We start from the raw sequence: 23,421 nt of genomic DNA on the forward strand, positions 1-23,421 counted from the left end.
ACACGAAAGGCAGCGTTTGGGTTAGCTACAAAATATGTTGCACAAGTGTTGTTCATGATCATCGTATTCTCCTACACCTGCAAACAAACACTTGGAGCTCTCATACTCACTATCAAGCTATACTCCTGTCCTATTGATCAATAGAAACGATAAAAAGTCTTAATTGTTTAGTTATTTGTGGTAATAAAGCAGTACTAATTATTATATCATAATCTTGAACAGTTTCTCGAGTGTGTCGTGAAGCAGGCAGGCAGCCAGTCTTGCCACACACCATCCATTCTTACACTGTTTTTTTTACGGGGATTATCCAACCCGTGCACAGGTAACTGACCCACATCGGGGCCTGGGGGGCGAAAAAGTAATAATAATAATAATAATAATAATAATAATAAGTAATAATAAGTAATAATAATAATAATAATAATAATAATAATAATTCATAGCAAATAAACTATATAAAAAAATAATAAAATAACAATGATAATAATAATAATAACTGTAATAATAATAATAATAATAATAATAATAATAATAATAATAATAATAATAATAATAATAACAATAATAATAATAATAATAATAATAATAATAATAATAATAATAATAATAATAATAATAATAATAATAATAAATACAAAAATGAAAACAGATCAAAAGTGAGAAAAAATATATGTATGTTGTGTTGTCAATAGTAAGAGAAACAATTGAGACCCTGCAATTGTGTGTAAATGAGGCAGAAAGTCAGATCAACAACCTGGGACTAGGTCACAATTTTCATGATGCCATATGGCAGCAGGGTCTACCATTAGACAAAACATTATGCTTCCAATATCTTCCCAGGCGGTAGTACCTCCCTGTTTGGTAGTTGTGAAGGTATCCACTGGTCTTAAAAAGTTATATAAATATATCTTGCGGCTGCTGGTAATACTGTATTAATAATACTTAAGGATCATCACTTACTACTCTGTGTGTGCGCGCGCGCGTTCGGGCGTGACGACTGAGAACGCGGCTGAAGGACTTGTGACTGTAAGATGGTCTTTGTAACATTACAGTGTGAGTGACTGTTGTGTAAGGAAGTCTACTACAGCCTATTGTGTCAAATAAAACACATGTTATTATTGACGAGACTATACATAGAAAAGATGATAGTTAAAACATATATAATGACATCTCATTGGCAGTAATATTGTATGAAAAGTTGCTAAGAATTTCCTTAACCTAACTAATAGAGAATTACTTGACCTGATTGTTACTTTGTTGAAACTGTAGACAATTATTTTGTGACTTTCTATGTTGTTCTGCGTAAACATACGGTGTACAAAGTCTTACTGAAGTGTTTATGTGAATTAATTTTCTCTTAGATACTCGTGACAGCTTATTATTGAGTGAAAGACCGTGTACTTGAGTTACCCTGCTCATGGTAGACCATTAATATATCTGTGAAGTTATTATAACCTGCCAAACCGTCTAACTATTACTGAAGAAGTTAATTTTGTTGAAATAGATATATAACTAAGTAAGTGTACTTGTGTCTGTGAATTCAGAAGTTGATTACTCTTATAAAGTAGAAGAGACACAACGCTGTAGTACTGGATTATGATATAACGTTGTCTAGTATCGTAAATTCCGAGGTTAGTATATGGGACCATAAATGTGGGGTAGCCGAGCGTCACGTGAGGTGCCCTGGAGGCTCCATCAGGCCACTGACGCAGATGGTTCGGCAAGGAGAGTGAGGAGTTGTAACCAATCAAGTTTAGGGTTGTGGATTGTCGCGCAGCAAAGCCAGACAAAACCAGTACAGGTATCAGTTGTTGCTTGTCCTCCGCACTGTCAAGCCCGCCTCCACCCACCTCCAACCTGCCCTACCCTGCCCTTCTCGGTAATCCTTGTCTCTCACTGCAGGTGTGTACAGAAACACTTGCGGACGTACACTCTAGACTGAACATTTCTGAGGTTGAACTTGAGTATGTTGTGTATTGTGACCTGAGGCAAGGTTCATGATTATCGTAGGGTTAGTTCATATTAGGTTAAGGTTAGATTAAGAATTATTCATATTTTGTTATCTAAATTAATTAAATTAATGTCATTAAGATAACGCGTTACTTAACCACAATTAACCTGAAGTGACCCACACCCAAGTTAGTCATTTTCTGTATACCTTATAAGAACTCTGAATTAACGGTCTTTGTTATAGAAGTTCACTTATCGTGTCCTAACAGAATTCCTTTACCGTTATCCATCAATCCCAACAGTGACAACGGTAAACCTCGGTATAAAGCTCCAGTCGCACGCCAGTCATTTCTTAAGAAAAATTAACTTGAGAATTAATAATTTTTTGCTTAGCTAATTATTAGAGTAAGTTTATAGTCAACTTATCAAAATTGGCTTTGGTGCTGAGCAACCTTTTAAGTGGTGAACGAAACGTCGCTATTGTGAATGGTTTGTGATTATATGTTTGCTTTTTTAAATATTTTCTGAACTCGGTCTTCCATGAACAGTACCTGTGTATGAAATTATGAAAGATATGCCTAAATATATAGATACAGTAATCCTCAATAAACAAACTGCCAAGGGTGTTGTAATCGTCACTGCAGAGGAGTGACGATTAAGTGATGTCCAAAATTCTTGTTTATCTTTTGAACTGTAAATTTGTGTAAGGTGTAAACACATGAGCCAGGTTAGGCGAGTTTGCCATGTGAAGGATATTGACACAAGGCAGCATATGTATGTGTGTGTTGAGTGTGTTGAGTGTGTTGAGTGTGTTGTGTGTGTTGAGTGTGTTGTGTGTGTTGAGTGTGTTGTGTGTGTTGAGTGTGTTGTGTGTGTTGAGTGTGTTGTGAGTGTGTTGTGTGTGTTGAGTGTGTTGTGTGTGTTGAGTGTGTTGTGTGTGTTGAGTGTGTTGTGTGTTGAGTGTGTTGTGTGTGTTGAGTGTGGATAAGGAGAGGAAAGGAGGCAGAGATGGACACAGAGGAGGAGAGAGCCACAGGGAGAAAGGAAAGGAGGAATAGAGAGGGAAAGAATTGAGGGAGAGTCGAGAGAGTTGAAGGAGAGATGAAAGAGAGTTGAGGGAGAGTTGAGAGAGAGAGAGAGTTAAGAGTAGAGATTGTAGATAGAGTAGAGAAAGAGAGAGAGAGTATAGAGATAGAGAGTAAAGAGAGGGATAGAGAATAGAGAGGGAGAGTGAATAGAGAAAGAGTATAGAAAGAGAGTAGAGAGAGAGAGAGAGAGAGAGAGCATACAGTGCAGATATACCAATATTGTACATGGACAGTGCAGTTGAGTGGGGAGGTGGGAGTCGTACCTCTAGTTGAGTGGGGAGGTGGGAGTCGTACCTCTAGTTGAGTGGGGAGGTGGGAGTCGTTCCCCTAGTTGAGTGGGGAGGTGAAACACTGACCAAGGTGTTAGTTCCGGCTGGTAGTGACATTGTATGTATGGACTGGCAGCTCTCCCAGCCTAAAAATTAACTATAACTATTTTACAGGTGGAATTGTTACCAACAAAATTTTTTATTTTCTCAGATTACATTACTTACAATCATAATGATATGTGTGTCCACGTAAAGTTACACCAAAGGCAGCGAGGTATATTAATACTCTTATTATTTTGTAAGAAGGCCGAGTCGAGTCCACGTATTGTCTCTGAGAAAATATTTACGATATTGTCGTCGGTCGCTGTAGTGTTCCTTAACGATATATGCTGTACTGGTGTAACGAAACTCTTTAGTGTGACACCCAGAACCAAAAAAGACCCAAACCATCCTTCACAATTAATACCCCACATGCTCAGGTCGGTATCAAGGTCTAAAATTCAATACTTGATAAAGGTAAAAGGAGAAAGTCGTCAGTAATGTAGTGTCTACTGATGCTTCTAGTGGTGCATGGAAACTCAGGATGGCTGGTATAAAGACGTATAGTACACATGGCTAAAGAATCACATCTTCTTTTGCAGGTCGATACTTCATAACCAGCTAAGCTAAGAGACTATAAGACATAATTCACACCAGTACTATAAAGTAACACAATGGTTATAGAAGAACCCTTAAGGAATATGAGCCACATGGACAACAATTCGAGAAGAAGGTTCACAGAGGTTGTGAATGAAGGATTCGTCCACGATGACAGCGCCTCTGGTGGTGAGCAAAACCAGTGTACATCATCAGTTTCTGCACTGGAAACGAAATTAGAAAACAAAACAGAATCTGCTCGACAAGTGATAACAATCGCCGTGGAGGCAGAGAGTCCTGGAGATCTTGAGAGACCTGACACAGAGAGATTTGGTCAAGATGAGACACCTGAATCTGACTCTGCCTGGATGGTGGCGGTGGGAGCTTCTCTTATTATGGTAAGTAGAGGAATGACTTGGGTGATGATGGGTGACGTGAAGGGTAGTACAGCAGAGGGGAGCTGTACTGAAGGTTGGTCCAGGTGGAAGGTGATGGTTGCGAATTTTATCTTCAACTAAAAATTCTATAGTGAAGAAAATATTGTAATATCGCAACGAAATATGACTTCAGTTACTGCTTGAATATGTAATTTCTCCTGTTTGGATTATTTCCACTGTTCAAACTCTTCTTCCCTTCCCTCCTCACTTCAGATGTTGACGGACATGTTGTTGTATTGCTTCAGCCTCATCTTCTTCCCTTTATTCCTGGAGTTGGGGACCTCCTCCTCCACCAACAGCTGGCTCCTCGATATTATGGCGGCTATATCGTGTATATCTGGAATGATGACTGGCCCACTGGTGAAGAGGTTCAGGTGGAGGAAGGTGGCTCTGGTGTGTTCCCTCTTGATTTTCTTCGCCTGCATCATTTCCTCCTTCGCTACCTCCGCCTTGTTCCTCCTCTTCTCCTTCTCCACCCTGGCAGGTAAGACTCGCATAGCTAAGATCTACACATCCATTACCTATTATTGCCCGAATAGAAGATTTAATTAGAGATAGCAACTTTGTAGTAAGTGCGGGAACTCTGGAAAGTTTCAAAAGGAAGCTAGATAGATTCATGAATGATAGAGAGTGGTAGTAACTCTCGACAGGAGCTGCCATGCACAGGCCAACCGGCCTATTACAGACTCCTTATTTTCTTATGTTCTTCTTATGTTATCGTGTTCACCTTCTGTATAATATGGACACGAAGTAGTGCCTTAAGCTGTGTATTCATATATTACTCTATTAATTATGTATAGTAAAGTATTACAGAACATGTATTAATTCTATGTAATATTTCCATTTATTATGCACCATGTTATGTATATGAATTATCATATTTACATTTTATGTATTCAGCTTGTGAATGCTGGCATCTGTACATGCCAGCGCACAGTGATACATAGAGTGGAGACCACCAGTCTTTATGGTGTGGAAGTGCTCTGTCTGATTAGTTCCCCTGTACATCTCCCGTACGAGAATAAGAACCTATTTTTAAGATAACAAGTGTTTGTGTATACCCTCAGTAGTGTAGAACATTTGGGGGTACCAAAGACAAACATAGACCTTCCTCTTCTGCTGATTTTTGTCAAACTTCCTACTTGCAACTGTCCTTGTTGGGTATGCTTGGTTAAATCGCTTTACTGTTTATGTACGTACATGTTTCTATACGTGCACTATCATTGTACATTGTTTATTATACAATTTTTACTGAACATCTGTTTTTCTTATTTTCCGTCCACCCATCTGTCTGTCTGTCTGTTTATAGTTATTCCTGTGTGTGTGTGTGTACACAATTTCAATGTTACAATATAAATTGAATAGTCGGTCTACTCAATCCCTGTTTACTGAACCCCCGGTCAACTCAACCCCCAGTTAATTCAAACCTCGGTCAAATCAACAGCCAGTCAGATCAACCCCCAGTCAAATAAATCCCTGTCTACTCAACCCCTGTCAACTCAATCTCTCAAAAATTTAACTAGTATGCTTTTCTGTTTAAATACAAGTAAGTCATGATACAGTATATTAGTATTCTCCCTGCAGCCTGCACTTAAGACCATAAGGAGTCTGCAATACGCCGGTTGTCCTGTGCATGGCAGCTCCTGTCGAGAGTTACAACCACTCTCTATCGTCCATGAATCTATCCAGCCTCCTTTTGAAACTTTCCAGCTTCCTAGCGCTTACTACAAAGTTGACCGGAGTTAAGTTGACCGAGGTTGAGTTGACGAGGGATTGGGTTGACTAGGGATTGAGTTGATTAGGGATTGAGTTGACTAGGGATTGGGTTGACTAGGGATTGAGTTGACTAGGGATTGGGTTGACTAGGGATTGAGTTGACTAAGGATTGAGTTGATTAGGGATTGAGTTGACTAGGGATTGGGTTGACTAGGGATTGAGTTGACTAAGGATTGAGTTGACTACTAGGGATTGAGTTGACTAGGGATTGGGTTGACTAGGGATTGAGTTGACTAGGGATTGAGTTGACTAGGGATTGAGTTGACTAGGGATTGGGTTGACTAGGGATTGAGTTGACTAAGGATTGAGTTGATTAGGGATTGAGTTGACTAGGGATTGGGTTGACTAGGGATTGAGTTGACTAAGGATTGAGTTGATTAGGGATTGAGTTGACTAGGGATTGGGTTGACTAGGGATTGAGTTGACTAAGGATTGAGTTGATTAGGGATTGAGTTGACTAGGGATTGAGTTGACTAGGGATTGAGTTGACTAAGGATTGAGTTGATTAGGGATTGAGTTGACTAGGAATTGAATAGCGAATGGGTGATGAGTTGACCAGGGGTAGAGTTGACTAAGGATTGAGTTGACCAGGGATTGAGTTGACTAGGGATTGAGTTGACTAGGGATTGAGTTGACTAGGAATTGAATAGCGTATGGGTGATGAGTTGACCAGGGATTGAGTTGACTAAGGATTGAGTTGATTAGGGATTGAGTTGACTAGGGATTGAGTTGACTAAGGATTGAGTTGACTAGGGATTGAGTTGACCTGGGATTGAATAGCGTATGGGTGATGAGTTGACCAGGGGTAGAGTTGACCGAGGATTGAATTGACAAAAACCAAAGTGAATTTCAACTCTCATTCATATATAAACAAACCTGTAAAAAATAAAAATGAAAATATTGCTTCAAACATCATGGACACATACTACAAGTATCCCCATAACCCCAACATAACAAAGATAACTCATCCTTACTGATGTATGTAGTAGGTGGACTGATTCTTTATTTTATCTCAGGGGTGAGCTGTGGAATTGTCAACAACCTGTGCCTCCTCATCATCCCTCACTACTTCAAGCAGAAGAGGGGAGTTGCCAATGCTTTCATGAAGGCCGGCACCTGCATAGGGCAGATGGTTGGACCCATTCTTATAAGCTCCGTGCATGATGAGTTTGGTTTCATCGGTGGTACGTTCATCGTGGGTGCTGTTGTCCTTCACTGCTGCGTCGGGGCCTCACTCTTCCGTCCCATTCAGGTTCACACGAGACTCAGACAAGATTCCACGAAAACAAAAGATTGGGAACAATCAGCAAAAAATACTGAAAATACAGTTTATAAAAGTACATGTAAGGTCTTAACAGAAGCATTCGTAAGTATTTGTCATGATGTTGTGGCAAACTTATCCATCCTAAAGTCCCTGCGAGCTATCATCATCGCTTTGGGAGGGATGCTTTTCAACAACGCAACAATCAAATTCCTAACCTTGGTTCCCTTTGAAGTAGAAGCAGCGGGTCACCCTGGCCAGGTAACCAACTGGCATTTCACGGTGTCGGCCGTGTGTAACTTGGTGGCTCGTCTTGTGGTGTGTTTACTGTCAGACTTCTCGAGGTTCAGCATGCAGGTCTGTTTCATGACCAGCGCCGCCATCACTACCTTAGCCATCCTCGGTTAGTGAGCCATAACAGTCTGTCTTGATATACATTGTACAATGTCGATAAATAGGATTACTTTTATCCCGTTCATAATAACATGGCCAGCAAGTCTTACTGTGTTAATGAAAGTTAGCTTAAACATTATTTCATTGTCTTGCCTTGCCTTGCTGAGCACAGTCTTATTCATCATGTACAAGCATCCACAATACTCATGAATAATAATGTATAAACAAATATATAAGATAGATTGACCTATTTTAGTTTAGTCTTTGATGTCACAAAGATATTTTATGTACAGTTGCAGTCAAAAGCAATCATCCAGCTCTCCTACTACCATACCCGGAAGCTGAAAGCCTTTCTACACGAGAGATCACAAGAGGGTGTTGGACGTATTGTTGGGGGAGAACTAGGGGGTGGGGGGGGGTGGTAAGGTAGCACGGCGCAATTCAAGGGGCTGAGAAGGTGTTAAGGTTGGTGAATGTAGCTTGATGTTGACGGCCTTAATAACCCTGGCAGTTGATAGGCCTGAAGCCCAAACAACTAGGAGGGCGGATGTCCAGGGAGGTGAAGGGGAGGTATCATATGAACTCAACTTTTCCCTTAGTTATCTACGCCTTTACTTTAGATTCTGGGGAGGAATGTGAGTGAGCTTTTGGAAGGTAATGTGTCGTTAGGGTTGATAAGGCGTCTGGCTTCTGTGAGGGAAAGCCCCTGATATGACAACATAAGAGAGGAGGGGGTCTTGGCTTGCTCACCTCCAGTAACACTAAACTAGGCTGTTATACTTGATAGTTTCTTCCCCATGCCACTACCGTTCTTGAACAAAAATATTGAAACAAAAATATACATGAATTGTTGGATTTTCCACCCTGTAATATGTGAATTAGAGTTATGAAAATTAATACGAAGTAATGAGGTGGTAGTGACAATGGTGTTGGCCAATGCTCCATACCCAGCCCAGGATGGACGCTAAGAACGTCGATTGGCGAGTCACTGGCAAATTGTCTGTTTGCGCGCAGCCGGCGACAATGTGTCAGAAATTGCATTGAAGGTTGGGGGTCACTGTGAGATGTTGGTTAACCCGCTGGGAGGAGTCTGGTAACTAGGGTAACCTGCCGCCATGTGAAATGTAAACAAAAAATATTAGAACACTTAATTCATATAAATGATATAATTTTAGGCTGGGGAGACGACGATTGACAGAAGAGGAGAGCAGTGGATGGGCTATTGAGATTCTGTATGACCCATTGTTGGTAAATATTGAAGATAAATGTAGCTTCTAACCTCGTAATCAGTGTTTCTCCTCATATCAATGTTAATATAAATATCTAATTACAGCTGTTTAAAACCTGAACAACCCGAAAACAGGATAAATAAGGCAACAGATGGCTTATTGAAATAATTATAAAATAAATGTCCTTATCCATTACTTTTTCAAGCATGAAAATCTAAGATAATATGGTGGAAAAATAACATCCATGTTTCTCTCCCTTTTTTTTGCGAATTTCCCTGTTTACTTCAATCCGTTCCCTCCCTAACAAAAGGTGGGATCCATTCACTTTATGCTGGGGAACTAATCACACTGTTTTAAACTTTATTATCAGCGTATAGTGTGGTGGCAGACACGTGGTGGCAGACGCTGATCATGGGCGCGTTTGGGTGTGGCGTGGGCGGCAATTTCGGCATCTTTAACCTGGCTGTTGCTTACTTCATGGGACTAGATGACATGGCTCCTACTATGGGAGCGACACTACTGCTGAGAGGTCTTTGCTTCGTCACCATTGGCCCGTGCATTGGTATAGTAATAATACTAATACTAATATAATGATAATAATAATAATTATAATTAGTAATATATAATTAATGATATATAATTAAAATATAATTAACGGTTTAAGCATTGTTCATTATGGAGAAATGATAGTGAAGGAAACATGACTAAGAGATGAGTTATAGTCCTGACGTTTCCTTTGACAAAGTCTTGGAACAGTCCAGACACTTGACCTCTCTCCTGTCACACAAGGTGTGTCTCCTCTTTGGCCTGCCTGGACAGCAGCAGGAGTCTGTTGATGAGCACTGAAGTTGAAAACACTTCTTATCGCCAATGCCGCGCTCCTCAGAAGAGGTGGAAAGGCGTTGTGCTCCTCTACCTATGGTGCGACCATCTGTGGTGCCAACTCCTTTAGAAACAGACGGTGGTCCATCTTTGGCTGCTGTTGTTTTTGCCTGTTATTGTTGTAGATCATTCAGGCATTGATGGTGGCTTCATTGACCGTGCCGTAAAACCAGAGGTGTAAAATGTAAAACAATTTGCTACTTATGTTAAGGTATTGTTACTCTCAAGTATATTTATTCAGGTTGAAGTAGAAGTACTGCTACTTATATTTACTTATGTTTAAGTAAGAAACACTACTTAGCTTAAAAAGTACTCGAGTACAAACAAGTACAAATATCGATAGCACCTCAAATATGTTATGGACCAAGATGCAATGTGTTTGAAAACAGCTGTTTGATGTGTCAAAGCTTCATCTACCCAAATAATCGTCTTTCTTCGGAAGTGCTGGTGGATTTACGAGTCTCTTTAGTACTGTACTTGTCAGCAGTCAGTCAAGGCCGCATCGTGGGTGAATTAATGGCATCGTTGGGTAACTTGAAAAAATAGCGGCGGAGTAACAAAAGTTTGCAGAAAGGTGATGGAGTAGAAGTATGATAGTATCTCCTGTTAATTATTATTTGAAGTAAAGTTATTGAAAACTTTAAATACTTTTTAAAAATTATGTCTTAATAAATCTTACTTAAATGGGGTGAAATGTATTAATACTTTGTTGCTTTACACCTGTGTGTAAAACATGCCATGCTCTTGTCGAATACATTTCCTACTTTGTTATTTTCTAGGAGTTGATGATTTCTTTGGTTTACATTAAAAATTAAATTCTAGTCTTCTATTAGTAACAAAGAAATGACAAAAACAAACAAACAAACACTACTTAGGTTTTGTGAAACATATATGTGACTCACTTTTCCTCTATCATGTCTCAGTGTGAAGGTAGTGGTAGTGGGAACACAGGGTACCCAATTGAAGGGAACCATATGAACATTATAGAACGTGAAAAGTGTGGGTCCGAGATACCATGCCTTACCTATTATGGGTTGTGTCTGCTTATGAGCTTGGTATTAATAATAATATAATAATATGTATATAATTCTCAGTACATGTTTACCTGCAGCTCATTAACCCACTTACCAATAGCGTTATCTTCGCCAGGTATGATCCGGGACGCGAGTGGCAGTTACGCCGTTAGCATGTGGGTGTTGGCCGGGATGACTGGCGGCAGCTTCACTGTCTGGGTCTTCCTGCCGGCCGCCGTCCGTTACGACCACAACAAGAACCATAAACACCTCCCCTCCCCCCAATGAAGCCTCGCCCTAATGTAGTTTAGATCCTGTCGAGGTCCTAGAAAAGTTTTATTCTTTTTCACCTGACGTTTAGCTTTCAGTTTATTTCGCCTTACGATTAACCACTCTAAGTCTGACCTCATGCTAACCCAAGCTAACCTAACTTAACGTAACTTAACCTAACCAACCCTAATCCGACTCTGCCAGGTAGCGTTAGGGTGCTTGAATGTCAGGTGAAATAAGTTAGGGCTAAACTTAATGTGATTTTTATTTTATAAAGCAATGTTGATATTCTACTAACCTGGGCCTTATATCTTGACCCTGTCCGAACACAGGCGTCTCAGGGCAGGTTGGGTCAGCTGGGGGGTCACAGCTGAGATATACAGTATTATCAACGTGTTAATTTTTGTTATTATGACAAATGCACGGGTAGGTCGGAGGGTGGAGCATGCACGGGTAGGTCGGAGGGTGGAGCATGCACGGGTAGGTCGGAGGGTGGAGCATGCACGGGTAGGTCGGAGGGTGGAGCGAAAGGCGAGAAACATCTTCCAGTGAGGTGGTTTACCTGTGGTGTGAATAGGATTATACACCCGGCCTTCTGTGTCACCCAGTTACCCAAGGCTGACCTTGTGAGGTTGTAATACAAGATCAATACATAGTTTCTACCAGCTGTGAGTCTTACTTCCACCACCTACCCCTTCATCAACTACCAACTGCACCAACACACATGAACCAGTGTAAAATAACCCTTACTGATGTGTTGTGTCTTTTTACAGTGACTAATTCCAGTTTGAATTAACCAGAGGTACAACTTATGACACCCAGACCTACTGATGACACCTATGACACCCAGACCTACTGATGACACCTATGACACCCAGACCTACTGATGACACCTATGACACCCAGACCTACTGATGACACCTATGACACAGACCTACTGATGACACCTATGACACCCAGACCTACTGATGACACCTATGACACCCAGACCTACTGATGACACCTATGACACCCAGACCTACTGATGACACCTATGACACCCAGACCTACTGATGACACCTATGACCTACTGATGACACCTATGACACCCACCTACTGATGACACCTGATGACATGACACCCAGACCTACTGATGACACCTATGACACCCAGACCTACTGATGACACCTATGACACCCAGGCCTACTGATGACACCTATGACATCCAGACCTACTGATGACACCTATGACACCTCAAAATTTTACTACTTATAATAATAATTATTACTACTACTACTACTACTACTACTACTACTGGAATTGTGAGTCATAACCCTTGTACAATTCAAACTGTACGCCAAGCAGATTATACTATTATAACATTATAAATTCGTTTAATAGGAAATTTCCGTTTGGTGAAGAACCAAGGTTATGTTGGGTTAGGGTGTTTAATGAGCAGTGTTTTGTGGCACCGAGTGTGAGATCATTAAAAAAAATGCTAATCACAAGAAATTTGCGCAAAATGTATTGTATTTATCACTTGAAGATACTGACGTGCATGTGCTGTAGAGATTGTGAAGTTTATGATTTCCAACAACATTGGAACCTCGAGTTACGGAGGAAGAATGTCAAGTGATATCTTTAGTTTATATGTTGCAATTCTTATTGGAAAAAAATCAGAAGTGTCAATTTGATTTAAAAATCTCAAGGTGAAATACCTGAAACTAAAAGGATGAACAGAAAAACAAGTTTAATATTTTTTTGGTGGTATGAAAAATTTAGATCCTCATTTGACCCGAGGCTGCAAAGTTTACACCCAGTGGATCTCTTCGAACACAGTTAAGAGGTTGTTGTCGTTCAACTTCATGGATGGACCCTGTGTGATGTTAAGGTTTTAAACCCAATACGCCACGACAACCATGACCCGTGGATAACAACCTTGGGCTCATAGCTCTCTACTGTACCTTCCGGTAAGTGAAATAGCGTTGGTAGATCAAACGTTGTGTCAACACAAGGGAAAGTATTCCAACCCATGAATACAAGACACTTTTCGTCGACTAATATTTTTGGACATGCTTAAAGTGTTTGAAGGTTGTGAGCCACTGTGCCGTTTTAGACACATCTTCCTCATGGCCAGTAGAGGCATAACACTGTTATTAAAACTGAAGTAACACCTTAGAGCAGAATACACCTGCCTGTGGGCCAGCGTAGTCTACTACTATTAATGCTAGGTGTTGTAGTATTATTAGCTACCACCACTATCACCACCCCATCAACACCACACCTACTACTGCTTTGCTGTCACTCCCAATCGAGTATGACGATCATCCAGCTATGATACAACGATATGAGTTATTAAGAATGTCGCCTACGTTGGTGAGTTCTGAGGTGACTAAAGAGGCCTATACGGGACCGGCAGGGTCGTTCACAGATGTTGCACATGTGGAGGGCTACATCTGCTACGCGAGGGCCGGCGGCTGCAGCGTCTTTCCGGCATTGGCGCTTGTCTGCCTCGGTATGCAGTCGGGCTAACTCGAAAGTATTGCCATCTTCTTGTGTGGTGCTCCTCAAAGCGTTACGGTGTGAGGTAATCGACTCCCAGGTGAGGGGGTCAATTTGGCCTTTTTCAGGTTTGACTTAAGACTATCCTTATACCTTTTCAAATGCCTGCCAGCATTACGTTTATTATTCGTTAGGTGACCGTAAAGTAGCTTCTTTGGCAGTCAACTATCGTCCATGCGGGTAACATGGCCAGGCCAGCGTATTTGTTCATGGATAATTGTAGCCTCGATGCTTGTATAGTTGGTGTCAGCGAGAATACTGGTAGACAGGTGGGATCCGAGATACCGAAAATGAGTAACATTAGAGTGTAGTACCGTTAAGCTGGATGGATGGTGGAGGTGTGTATGAACCAGGGGCAGGCTGAAAGAGAATCTGAGTCTTACATACATTAATCTCAAGGCTGAAGTGTGCATACGCATCTGTGTATGTGTTCAGGATCGCCTGTAGGTCATGTTTAGTGTGAGCGATAAGGGTGAGGTCATCTGCATACTAAAGTTCAGCAATTGAAGCTGCTGACACCTTTGTTCCTGCCTGGAGTCGTCTTATGTTGAAAAGACCCTTCAACCGGTACTCAATGTCCACCCCGTCGACTAAATTGGCACTGGCATGACTAAGGAAGGGAGCCAAGAAAATGGGAAAGAAAGTTGATGTTAGTATACATTCTTGTTTTACCCCGGTTTGGATGGGGAAGAACTCAGACTGGGTGCCATTGTGCAGGACACTGCCGTTCATGCCATCGTTGAGTTGCCTCACAATGGCAATGAATTTTGGTGGGCAGCCAAAACGGCTGAGGGTCCACCAAAGGGATTCCCTGTTGACCGAGTCGAAGGCCTTGGTTAGGTTGATGAAGGCCATGTACAGATCACGACGCTGTTCTCTGCACTTTTCCTGTATCTGGCGGGCAGCAAAGTTCTTGTCAGTGGTGCCACGCAATGGTTTAAAGCCACATTGAGATTCTGGGAAGAAGTTTTCCGCCTCAGGAAGAAGTCTGTTTAGGAGGACTCGGGCAATAATCTTGCCAGCTACGGACAGCAGCGAGATCCCGCGGTGGTTGCCACAATCCGACTGGTCTCCTTTGTTCTTATAAATATTGACGATGGAGGTGTCTTTAAGAGCTTGGGGGGATCTCTTCCTTTTCCCAAATATTCTCCAATAGAGAGTGGAGACGGCGGGTAAGCAGAGGTCCTCCTGCTTTATACACTTCGTGTCATGGTCACGTTGACTGCTAGTCTGTTTTTATGCTAATGATTCTTATTATACTCCACGAACGCAAAGCATGAGTGGGTTAGCTATCCCCTAGAAGAAGGTGTTTTTCCCATTCGATGTTTACAGTCATGATCCCTCCCAGTAAGTCCCGCCTTCGAACACAGTTGTCAATGATTTTATTCCACTTCTCCTAGCAAGCTCAATCTTGAATTAGTTTATGTAAATCAACTTTAGTAATTCGCCTGACCTTTGTTAACTGAGGGTCATCCTTGAATATGTAACAATTGGGTTGTTTGTAATTTCTGTCATTGCGTGAGTAGCGATCACTGGCAACTCAGGGGTATATATACCAAGGCGGGAAGGAGAGACGTCCTCCCATGACTCTCTCGCATTTGTCCCCAGGTATGTACTGTAGATGTGTTCCCTCATCATTGAGTTTGATTCAGTCATTGTAGTGAATTTTCAGTGTTCATCAGTGTTCATGTTGTAACATTGGAATTGTCATTCACCCAGTGTGAGAAGTAATATAAAGTAAATGTCGTCTGACGTTGCGAGACGAAGGATTTCTTGTGATTGTGTTGTCATCATGCTTCCCACTCCCGTGATACTCTCCCGTTTGTCTCCAAATCCAGGCTGGGCTTATTTGACATTCACCGATAGCCCTGGAGAGAGTAGATTCCCAGCAGGGAGCAATATATCGACGATTTCGTTGATTCGACTTGATTGAAACGGCAGGTCCACCTCGTGGGCCGAGGGCCCCAGACCCGCCTCATGTCGGAGTGTAACCGACCACAACAGCAGTCATCAGTTGTTGGAGGCGCCAGTGTATACCCTGGGACATGCCTTGGAGTTGTGGTCCTCAGTGTGGTTGTATGTGTTTGTTATTAATTATCCCATGTTGGGTAGTGGACCCATGTATTTGTTGGTATCAATATTAACGTGTTGTGTGTGAGTGCATCTCCTATGCACTACCAACACTCTGTGAAGTATCTTAAGTAAGGTTGCCTTATAACTGGATGTAATGGAAAGTACCTCGTAATGTGTGAGAAGTAAAGTTGTCCACTTGGGACTATGAATAAAGCCTGGTAACTGTAATGAAATGTATCACCAGTAATGTGGGTGAAGTAAGTACCCACTGGGATTGGCAGTTGAGAGGAGCCAAGGAGTTGTCATGTAACTATGTATTGTGAGTAGGGCCAAGGAACTGGTCCTGCTATGTAATGTAACGTAATACCAGTAAGGGTGTGAATAATAAGAGTGTAATATATGAGTAACTTGCAGAGGAGTAATATTAAAAAAATAAGTAAATAAGAAATACTGAGCTTGCATTTGATTTCATATTAATAAACCTGTTCTTAGAGTATTTTAGGAGTATTCATTTCTCCCACAGTAGTTACCTTTATTTCCATCCAAGTGACTTGATATCAGAATTACAATACCCATGTCCCTAGACCCTCGTCCATGCTACCAAAAAGGAACTAAGATTATACAGTAACCATTGAAGTAAGTAGAAAGAACCATTGAATTAAAGAACTAAGACAAGAGAAGTAAGAGTAAAAGACGAGGCAGAGTAGAGAGGAAACAGCCGCCGTTACACTCGGCTGGGATTCTATCAAGCCCTGAGGCTTTGTTATTTTTCATCTGTTTGATGGCAGTAGCTACCTCATCCAGGGATGGAGGATAGCTGAGGTGGGTCAGCTCTGGATGCTGAGGGACCTGCTGGGTAGTCGAGACATCCACATCGGTGTTTCGGTTGATCAGTGAATGATAGTGCACTTTCCAGTGGTGAAGGATGCCTTCTTCGTCTTTAATTAGGGAACTACCTTTGGATGAGCTGAGAGGGGGCTGCGCCATGAGTGATTGGCCCATAAAATGTTTTAGTGGAATTGAAAAATTCACGCGTCTTGTGCTGATAAGCAAAATTTTGTTTCACATGCTTTATTTTTAAACCAGTCGTTCTTTAGATTATGAAGTTCATGCTGGGCCGCCGATTTCTTTTTGCGGAAGGTATCAGCTTTGGTCTGCCAGTCAGTTAAAGTAGCACGTTTATCATCGACGAGTACATTGATTTCCAGGTCATTTTCATCAAAACAGTCCTGGTGTATTCTTTCAATCTGGCCGAGGGTCTCTGCAGGTTTTTGTCATGACAGTGTCGAGAATACCCCATTCGGCACTGGAATTTGGGTTGTTTGTTGTCGGGTTGTTTATCAGACCATATTTGAGCTGCTCTCTGAAAGCATGTGCTACCGGTGGATCCTCCAGACGCTTAGTGTAAAACCTCTTTTGGAGGCTTGCTGTCTTCTCTATTTTGGGGCGACGTGAAGTGAGAGCTTGGCTCTGACGAGCCAATGATCAGTGTCGCAGCGGTCTGAGCCACGCATGGCTCGGGTGATGAGGACATCTTGGCGATCTCTTTCTCTGACAATGATGTAGTCAATGAGATGCTAGTGTTTGGATCGTGGGTGTTGCCACGAACCCTTGAACTTGTCGGCCTGCCTAAACAAAGTATTGGTGATAGTGAGGTTGTGTGCTTGCTGAGGAGGAGTAGGCCATTGGGATTACACTTGCCTAGTCCATTTCCCCCTATGATTCCCTGCCAAATGTCAGCTTCTCTGACAACTCTGGCATTGAAGTCGCCAAGGAGCACAACCTTATCATCTCTGGGGATAGAAGTTAGCACTCTGTCGAGGTCGGCGTAAAAGGCCTCCTTGATGTCATCCTCTGCCTCCTTATTGTTGGTACAGCCTATGTGCAATGCATCCTCTTACACTTTGTAACATTGAAACTTAACAGCCATTCCTTTGACCACTTTTGAAGCTGAAAGGTGCTTAATTTCCCTGAATAGCTTGTCATCGTCCGCAAGCATTTGTATGAAACAAACAAAGAACAACGGGCCCAGCACACTGCCTTGTGGTAGTACCCCGATTAAACAAGCTAGACGAGGCGATCGAGTGTCTAGAATCAGTGAAACAATGTCTGCACTTACATTATAATTGCTAATGTCCCACACAGTAGATCCCATTATGTACTCCGATGCCCGGACTATAACTTCCGCCTTCCTCAAGCACGGAAACGCTTCCTCTCCCCAAGTCCCAAGACTGTAATGCGCTCTATAAGGCGAGGGACAGGCATTAGACTATCTGAGGAGCAGACTGAAGTGGCATTGCCAGGCGTTGTGTCACCAATCTTCAGGGGGGGGGGGGGAATTCCATCTAGCATTTTTTAGGGAAAGAGCAGTCAGTGTCGAAGGAGTTATTTATTCGATGTATGTTTCGTATGAATAATCGCTGATAATATATATATAAAACATTATTTGATAGAGTAATAGTGACTGAAAATTTGTGTAAGCTACTCATAGAAATAACTGCATTTTTTATGTTAAAGGAGAAATTCGTTTTCTGTGTTACCAAGATACCAGTAACCTTGATAGATAGATAGTTGGATATTAATTTAGTAATATCTTAATAAAATTTGTACACGTTCACATATCTTCAAAATATATATAGACTCTGAAACACTTACACGTGTTATCCGGTAACACGAGGAAAATTTTCAATTGATAACATGGCACCAATGGTTTATGTTACACTAAATTTCCACGAGTTTAGACAGTAACTGGGAACACACAGATGCAAAGCAAACCTCTTTTTTAAAAATCTTGAGAGGAAGGAGGGAGATACAGAAGAACAAAAAGACAGCCAAACACACTGTAGGCGAGTTATACATCACAAACAGGGAGTGACATGAACACAGTACAGATAGTGAAAATTACCATCCCTGAACCCAAACAAGAGGGATATCTTGAGGAAGGCACAGAACCTCTACTGATCAGGTCTACATCATCCCCGACCTGACATTTCTGCAACAAAAATAGACAAGACGCTCAAGGATAAACTGAAAATCACACAGCAACCAACAATATGTGAATGATCAACAAAAGGTCAGAGAAGGCCAAGTAGTTTGGGTACAGGCCTAGTGGTGTTCAGTCTCTCTCATTAGCATGGAGAAGAAGCGATCTACCTGTAAATAATGTGCACAAGACAATGAAAAACAACGCATTCGCTTAAATGTACGTCTCCCTTCATTTAGTCTTAGCCGGCCAACTATTGTTTATACTCAGCACTCGCTTGGCGGCACCACAGTTAGGGTGAACGAGTTCGCCCAATGGAGTGAGCCGCATCCTTTTACAGTATAGAATTCTTGTTGTAACTGAGGAGGGCGACAGATGTTGCCGAAACTATTTGAGAGAAGCACTTCGTCTGCCATTGTGGGTTTCTATTCACAGACATCATAACGAAGAAAATAGTTAGCGTGGTAAAATTCAAAGCCCCTGGAGAGGACGGAGTACAGACCAAGGAGATAAAGAAGGCAGGAAACACGATTTGTTCTCCCTTAAGACTAATATTCACGAAATACCTGGATCAAGGAAAAGTGACTAGGGACTGGAAATCAGCCAACGTCACCCATGTATACAAGAAGGGAAAAAAAAAACTGCAGCAGAGAACTACAGGCCGATCAGCCGAACATCACATATATGCAAACTCTTTGAGAAAAGGATGGAAGAAATGAACCCATATCAAATTTTCATGATGCCACTCACCGACATCACAAGAGAGCACAACCTCAAGCTTGCAAGGTGATAACGCCAGGCGAAAAGAAGGAAATAGTGTACTTCTTCACATAAAGACTGGAACACCTATGTTGAACAGTCAACCAACTGAAACCTTTGAAACGAGAATAGTACTGGATTTCAAAATTGTTCTGGACAAGAGTAATAAGAACAATGACGGGATCCCACACAGGCCATTGACCACCTTCCCTCTCCATGGCCACCTCTAGTTGCGATGGCCATCAGGTAAACTCTCACACAGGCGTCCGTGATCACGACAAAGTTGACAAAGTAGCTAGAACGTGTCTTTATAACAGCTAGAATACGACATAAATAGTGACCTAGTAATGAGTTTGATTCATGAAGTTTAAAGTCTTCGTTCACTGAAGGAATGATACAGAGTGAGACAACACAACCGACATTACCTGATGGAACTTTTCATTTAAATCACTTGTAAAAAATATTAATCAGATAAGTTAATTGTGTAACGGACGAGGTGTTGTAGTGAGAAGTGGATACGATGCTCATCTGTTGTTCCGAGGGTCACTAGTTCACCCTTCACCCACCCAGCAGTAAATAGCAACCTAACTTTACAACCTGGGAACTGAAGGTGAGCGAGTGTAGTGCCAGCCATCCTACCTCCCAAATGGACCGCCAGTACAAGGAGTCACTTAATAAGACTAGAGGGAACTATATCAGATAAAGTCTTTGCTTAATAAGGATAGTAATTATACGTAAGTGAAGTTTATCCATCTATATAGGTTCTTATTATTACCATTATTACTGGAGCTTTAGAAATACAATCAGACGTTAGTATAATAACTCAGAGGACTTTCATCTCTATAAAAAGTAACTCCATCACGCAGGTTGGCAATTATCTTGGTAAACATTATAATCCTAAGTTCAAGTTGGTGGTGTTTGTGGTACAGCTCTGACAACACCGGGAGCCATGGGCGTTATTGACAGTATCAGGGCGAGTGTAAAGACTTTCTCGCCTGGTTAGTATTTTCAGCTTTCAGATACCACCGCCAGAGGTCAGCTCATATAGAGATTGTTTACTTTAGATATAATTGTGACGTCATCATTGTTTACATCATCAGTCTGTGATTAACCAAGATAACTTTGTAGTAATGGGAAGATAGTTGTTTGTGTATAACTGTTAACGAAAAAGAACAACAACAAACCGAATAATAATAACAAAACCAAACTGAAGATGAGTGTACTCTGAGATGAAGTGATAAATTTGTGTAAGGATAAAAAATAAGAATAAATTACTAATACTACTTTTAATAATGATTGTTGTTGTTAGTTGTTGTTGTTGTTGTTGTTGTTGTTACTCGACTTGCCAGACGATGATGTGAGTTGTCTCGTCACGTAACTAATTCCCAACCGGTGGATAGATAACGAAATATTACCGAATTGGAAGGTACCTAACCTAACCTAACCTAACCTAACCAACTATTTTCTCTCAAGGTTGTAACTCCTCCTTGAACTTAAAAAAGGAATCCCTCCACTTCTCGAGTTTCACCTGAGTATTGGCTCAACATGGCGATGGTTGGGAGTTTTTTTTTCCCCTCTTTGGGTCGACGGAAATTTGAAAGAAATAGGAGATCTATTTCCTTTGACGAGAGAAACAATCATTTATCACAATGGTTTGATCGTTACCAGGGTCCCTCACCTACCTGATTACACCTGGGGGGTTTGGTAGGGGAAGGTAGAAGGGGAAGATGGTAGGGGAAAGGGAGAGAGGGAGGCTGAAGGTGGATATTTAGTTGGGGGATGGGTTAGGAAGGGGGAGGGTGAGGGTGAGGGGAGGATGGAAAGGGGGGTGATAGGGGATGAGTGGGAGGAGAGGATAGTAAGAGGGAGAGATTGAAGCAAGAATTAAGAAAGTGAAGGAGGAAAGGAAGGTAAGACGAAAAGGAATATGGAGAGAAGGGAGGAAGGGAGATGGAAAGGAAAAATGAGGAAGGAAGGAAGGAAGGAAGGAAGGCATATTTATGACTCATTCTCTTTTATCCTAAATGACCATCATTCTATCCTACCTGCAACTCTCACCTCACCTTCCGTCCATCACCTGTAAACTAATGACACAGGTGAGAGGTGACTGGCCTGACAGTGTTGTAGAGAGGTGGTACTAAGATGAGGGTACCTCACCCCAGTACTTTCCCTCCACCACAAGGACTACTTGGAGATAGTACCTCACTCACTCCAGTACTTTTTCTTCTGATAATTAAACACCCTAGCGCTACCTGGGAAGTTAGGTTAGGTTACATTAGGTAAGGTTACGTTCTGTTAGGTTCGAGTAGATCAGGTTAGGTTAGGTTAGCGTTAGGTTAGGTTAGGCTAGGTTAGGGTAGATTAGCGTAAAGATGGTTAATCTTTAGGAGAGATGAAGTGGGGGTATTAATCTAAAAATGATCCTAAATATATCTAAAATAAACGAGAGAGAGAGAGAGAGAGAGAGAGAGAGACTCCATCACACACACACACAAGAGAGGGACACTCCCCTACTCTGGTCTATCACAGATCGATGACTGGAGCACAAAACACCAGATTACATCAGTCCACCTTCTCGTTTTTATTTTTTTCCGTTTTCTTTTACTCCTCACCAACTGTTCCGCACCACCAAAATAACAATATTAAAACCCATTACAAAACTGTTGAATTATTTACTTAATAAAATTTCATTCAATTTTTTTTATAGCAGACATATGATGAATCAATCTAACTTAACTCCCCTAAAGGATCATGTTAAGATTAGACACCCCAGCTTATTTCACCTGTGGACTAATCACCCTAATGCTACCTGTGGGGCTTAGGTTAGGTTAGGTAAGCTTTCAGGTGGTTAATCTTCAGGTAAAATAAAATGGAGTTTTTAATCTTCAGTTTACGTTAGGTTAGGCTAGGTTTAAGTGATTCGTATCGCCTGGAAAAAAAGAGAAGATAACTAGATGCAATGATTTGTTGGTGGGGGTTGGGGGGGGGGGGACCTTTTTAACATAGTTCACCTCCCACTTACATGATATAAAAAGAAAACGACTCCCACTTTAACATAAAAGAAAACGGCAACTTCAAAGAGCAGGGAAGGAGGGGGGGACTGGCTTAAAAGAACACATACCATAAAGCAATTAAATGATGAAAGAAACCAACATAGACCGTTCGCTTTTCACGCTTTGGCCACTCGTTCGATTTTCACTAAACAAGAAAAATGAGAGTCGTACTTAAGGGCCGTCCTCACACACATCACAGAGGCGTCAAGGGCTTACTGGCCTAGGGAGAGACGATTCTGTGTTAACTAATTGAGAGTTGGACTTCCTTCACCACGTTGGAGGGGCCACACATAACCTTTCCATTTTTTTTTACATGGGTTGTAGATGAGGTTTTAAATTTTTTTGATAGCTGTGGTGGCTTATGTTAAACTCGTCTACTTTAGTTAATCCTATTTTTATCCTAATTTAACTGTAATTTAAAACCAATTATCATCATTAACGTTAACTCGATCGTTATTATTATTATTGTTTTTATCATCCAGTCATAATTAACGTTAGAATTTCCATTATCATCATCATAACCATTATTACCATCGTCACTGTCATCATCATCATCATTAAATAAGAAAGTAGGTCCCATAGGATAGTGTGTCTAAACTCACTATACATTAAGCCTTCGTTACACAAGGAGACACTGTAGAATGGCACTGTACTCGACCCTCTTCACTTCCCCAACTATAAAGTAAGGCGCAGTTTTATTTCACAGCCGCATGTGTTAAGAATGCCCTAGGATCGACCCAGTGACTCTTAGGAAAGGAACACCAAACGCTGTATCCACTCCACCACCGCACCTTCTGCTAATTGAAGA

At 41.4% G+C, this 23,421-nt stretch overlaps 1 protein-coding gene across 1 annotated transcript; it reads left to right on the forward strand.

Annotated features, from left to right (window-relative positions):
* Positions 1 to 3,954: 3,954 nt before the first annotated feature.
* LOC121854798 (monocarboxylate transporter 12-like) lies at positions 3,955 to 11,861 on the forward strand. The gene is made up of 5 exons (XM_042349584.1): positions 3,955 to 4,341; positions 4,594 to 4,864; positions 7,173 to 7,820; positions 9,410 to 9,601; positions 11,071 to 11,861. Exons 1-5 carry the CDS (start codon positions 4,021 to 4,023, stop codon positions 11,220 to 11,222), a joined length of 1,584 nt encoding a protein of 527 aa, XP_042205518.1. The 5' UTR covers positions 3,955 to 4,020; the 3' UTR covers positions 11,223 to 11,861.
* The last annotated feature ends 11,560 nt before the right edge of the window (positions 11,862 to 23,421 follow it).

This window comes from Homarus americanus, unplaced genomic scaffold (genome assembly GCF_018991925.1).
Source record: "Homarus americanus isolate GMGI-L3 unplaced genomic scaffold, GMGI_Hamer_2.0 scaffold53233, whole genome shotgun sequence".
NCBI classification, from domain to species: domain Eukaryota; kingdom Metazoa; phylum Arthropoda; class Malacostraca; order Decapoda; family Nephropidae; genus Homarus; species Homarus americanus.

Coding starts and splice junctions, on each gene's coding strand:
- LOC121854798 (XM_042349584.1), top strand. CDS start 4,021: ATGGTTATAGAAGAACCCTTAAGGAATATGAGCCACATGGACAACAAT. Junction 4,342..4,593: donor TGGGAGCTTCTCTTATTATG/GTAAGTAGAGGA, acceptor TCCTCACTTCAG/ATGTTGACGGACATGTTGTT. Junction 9,602..11,070: donor CACCATTGGCCCGTGCATTG/GTATAGTAATAA, acceptor TATCTTCGCCAG/GTATGATCCGGGACGCGAGT.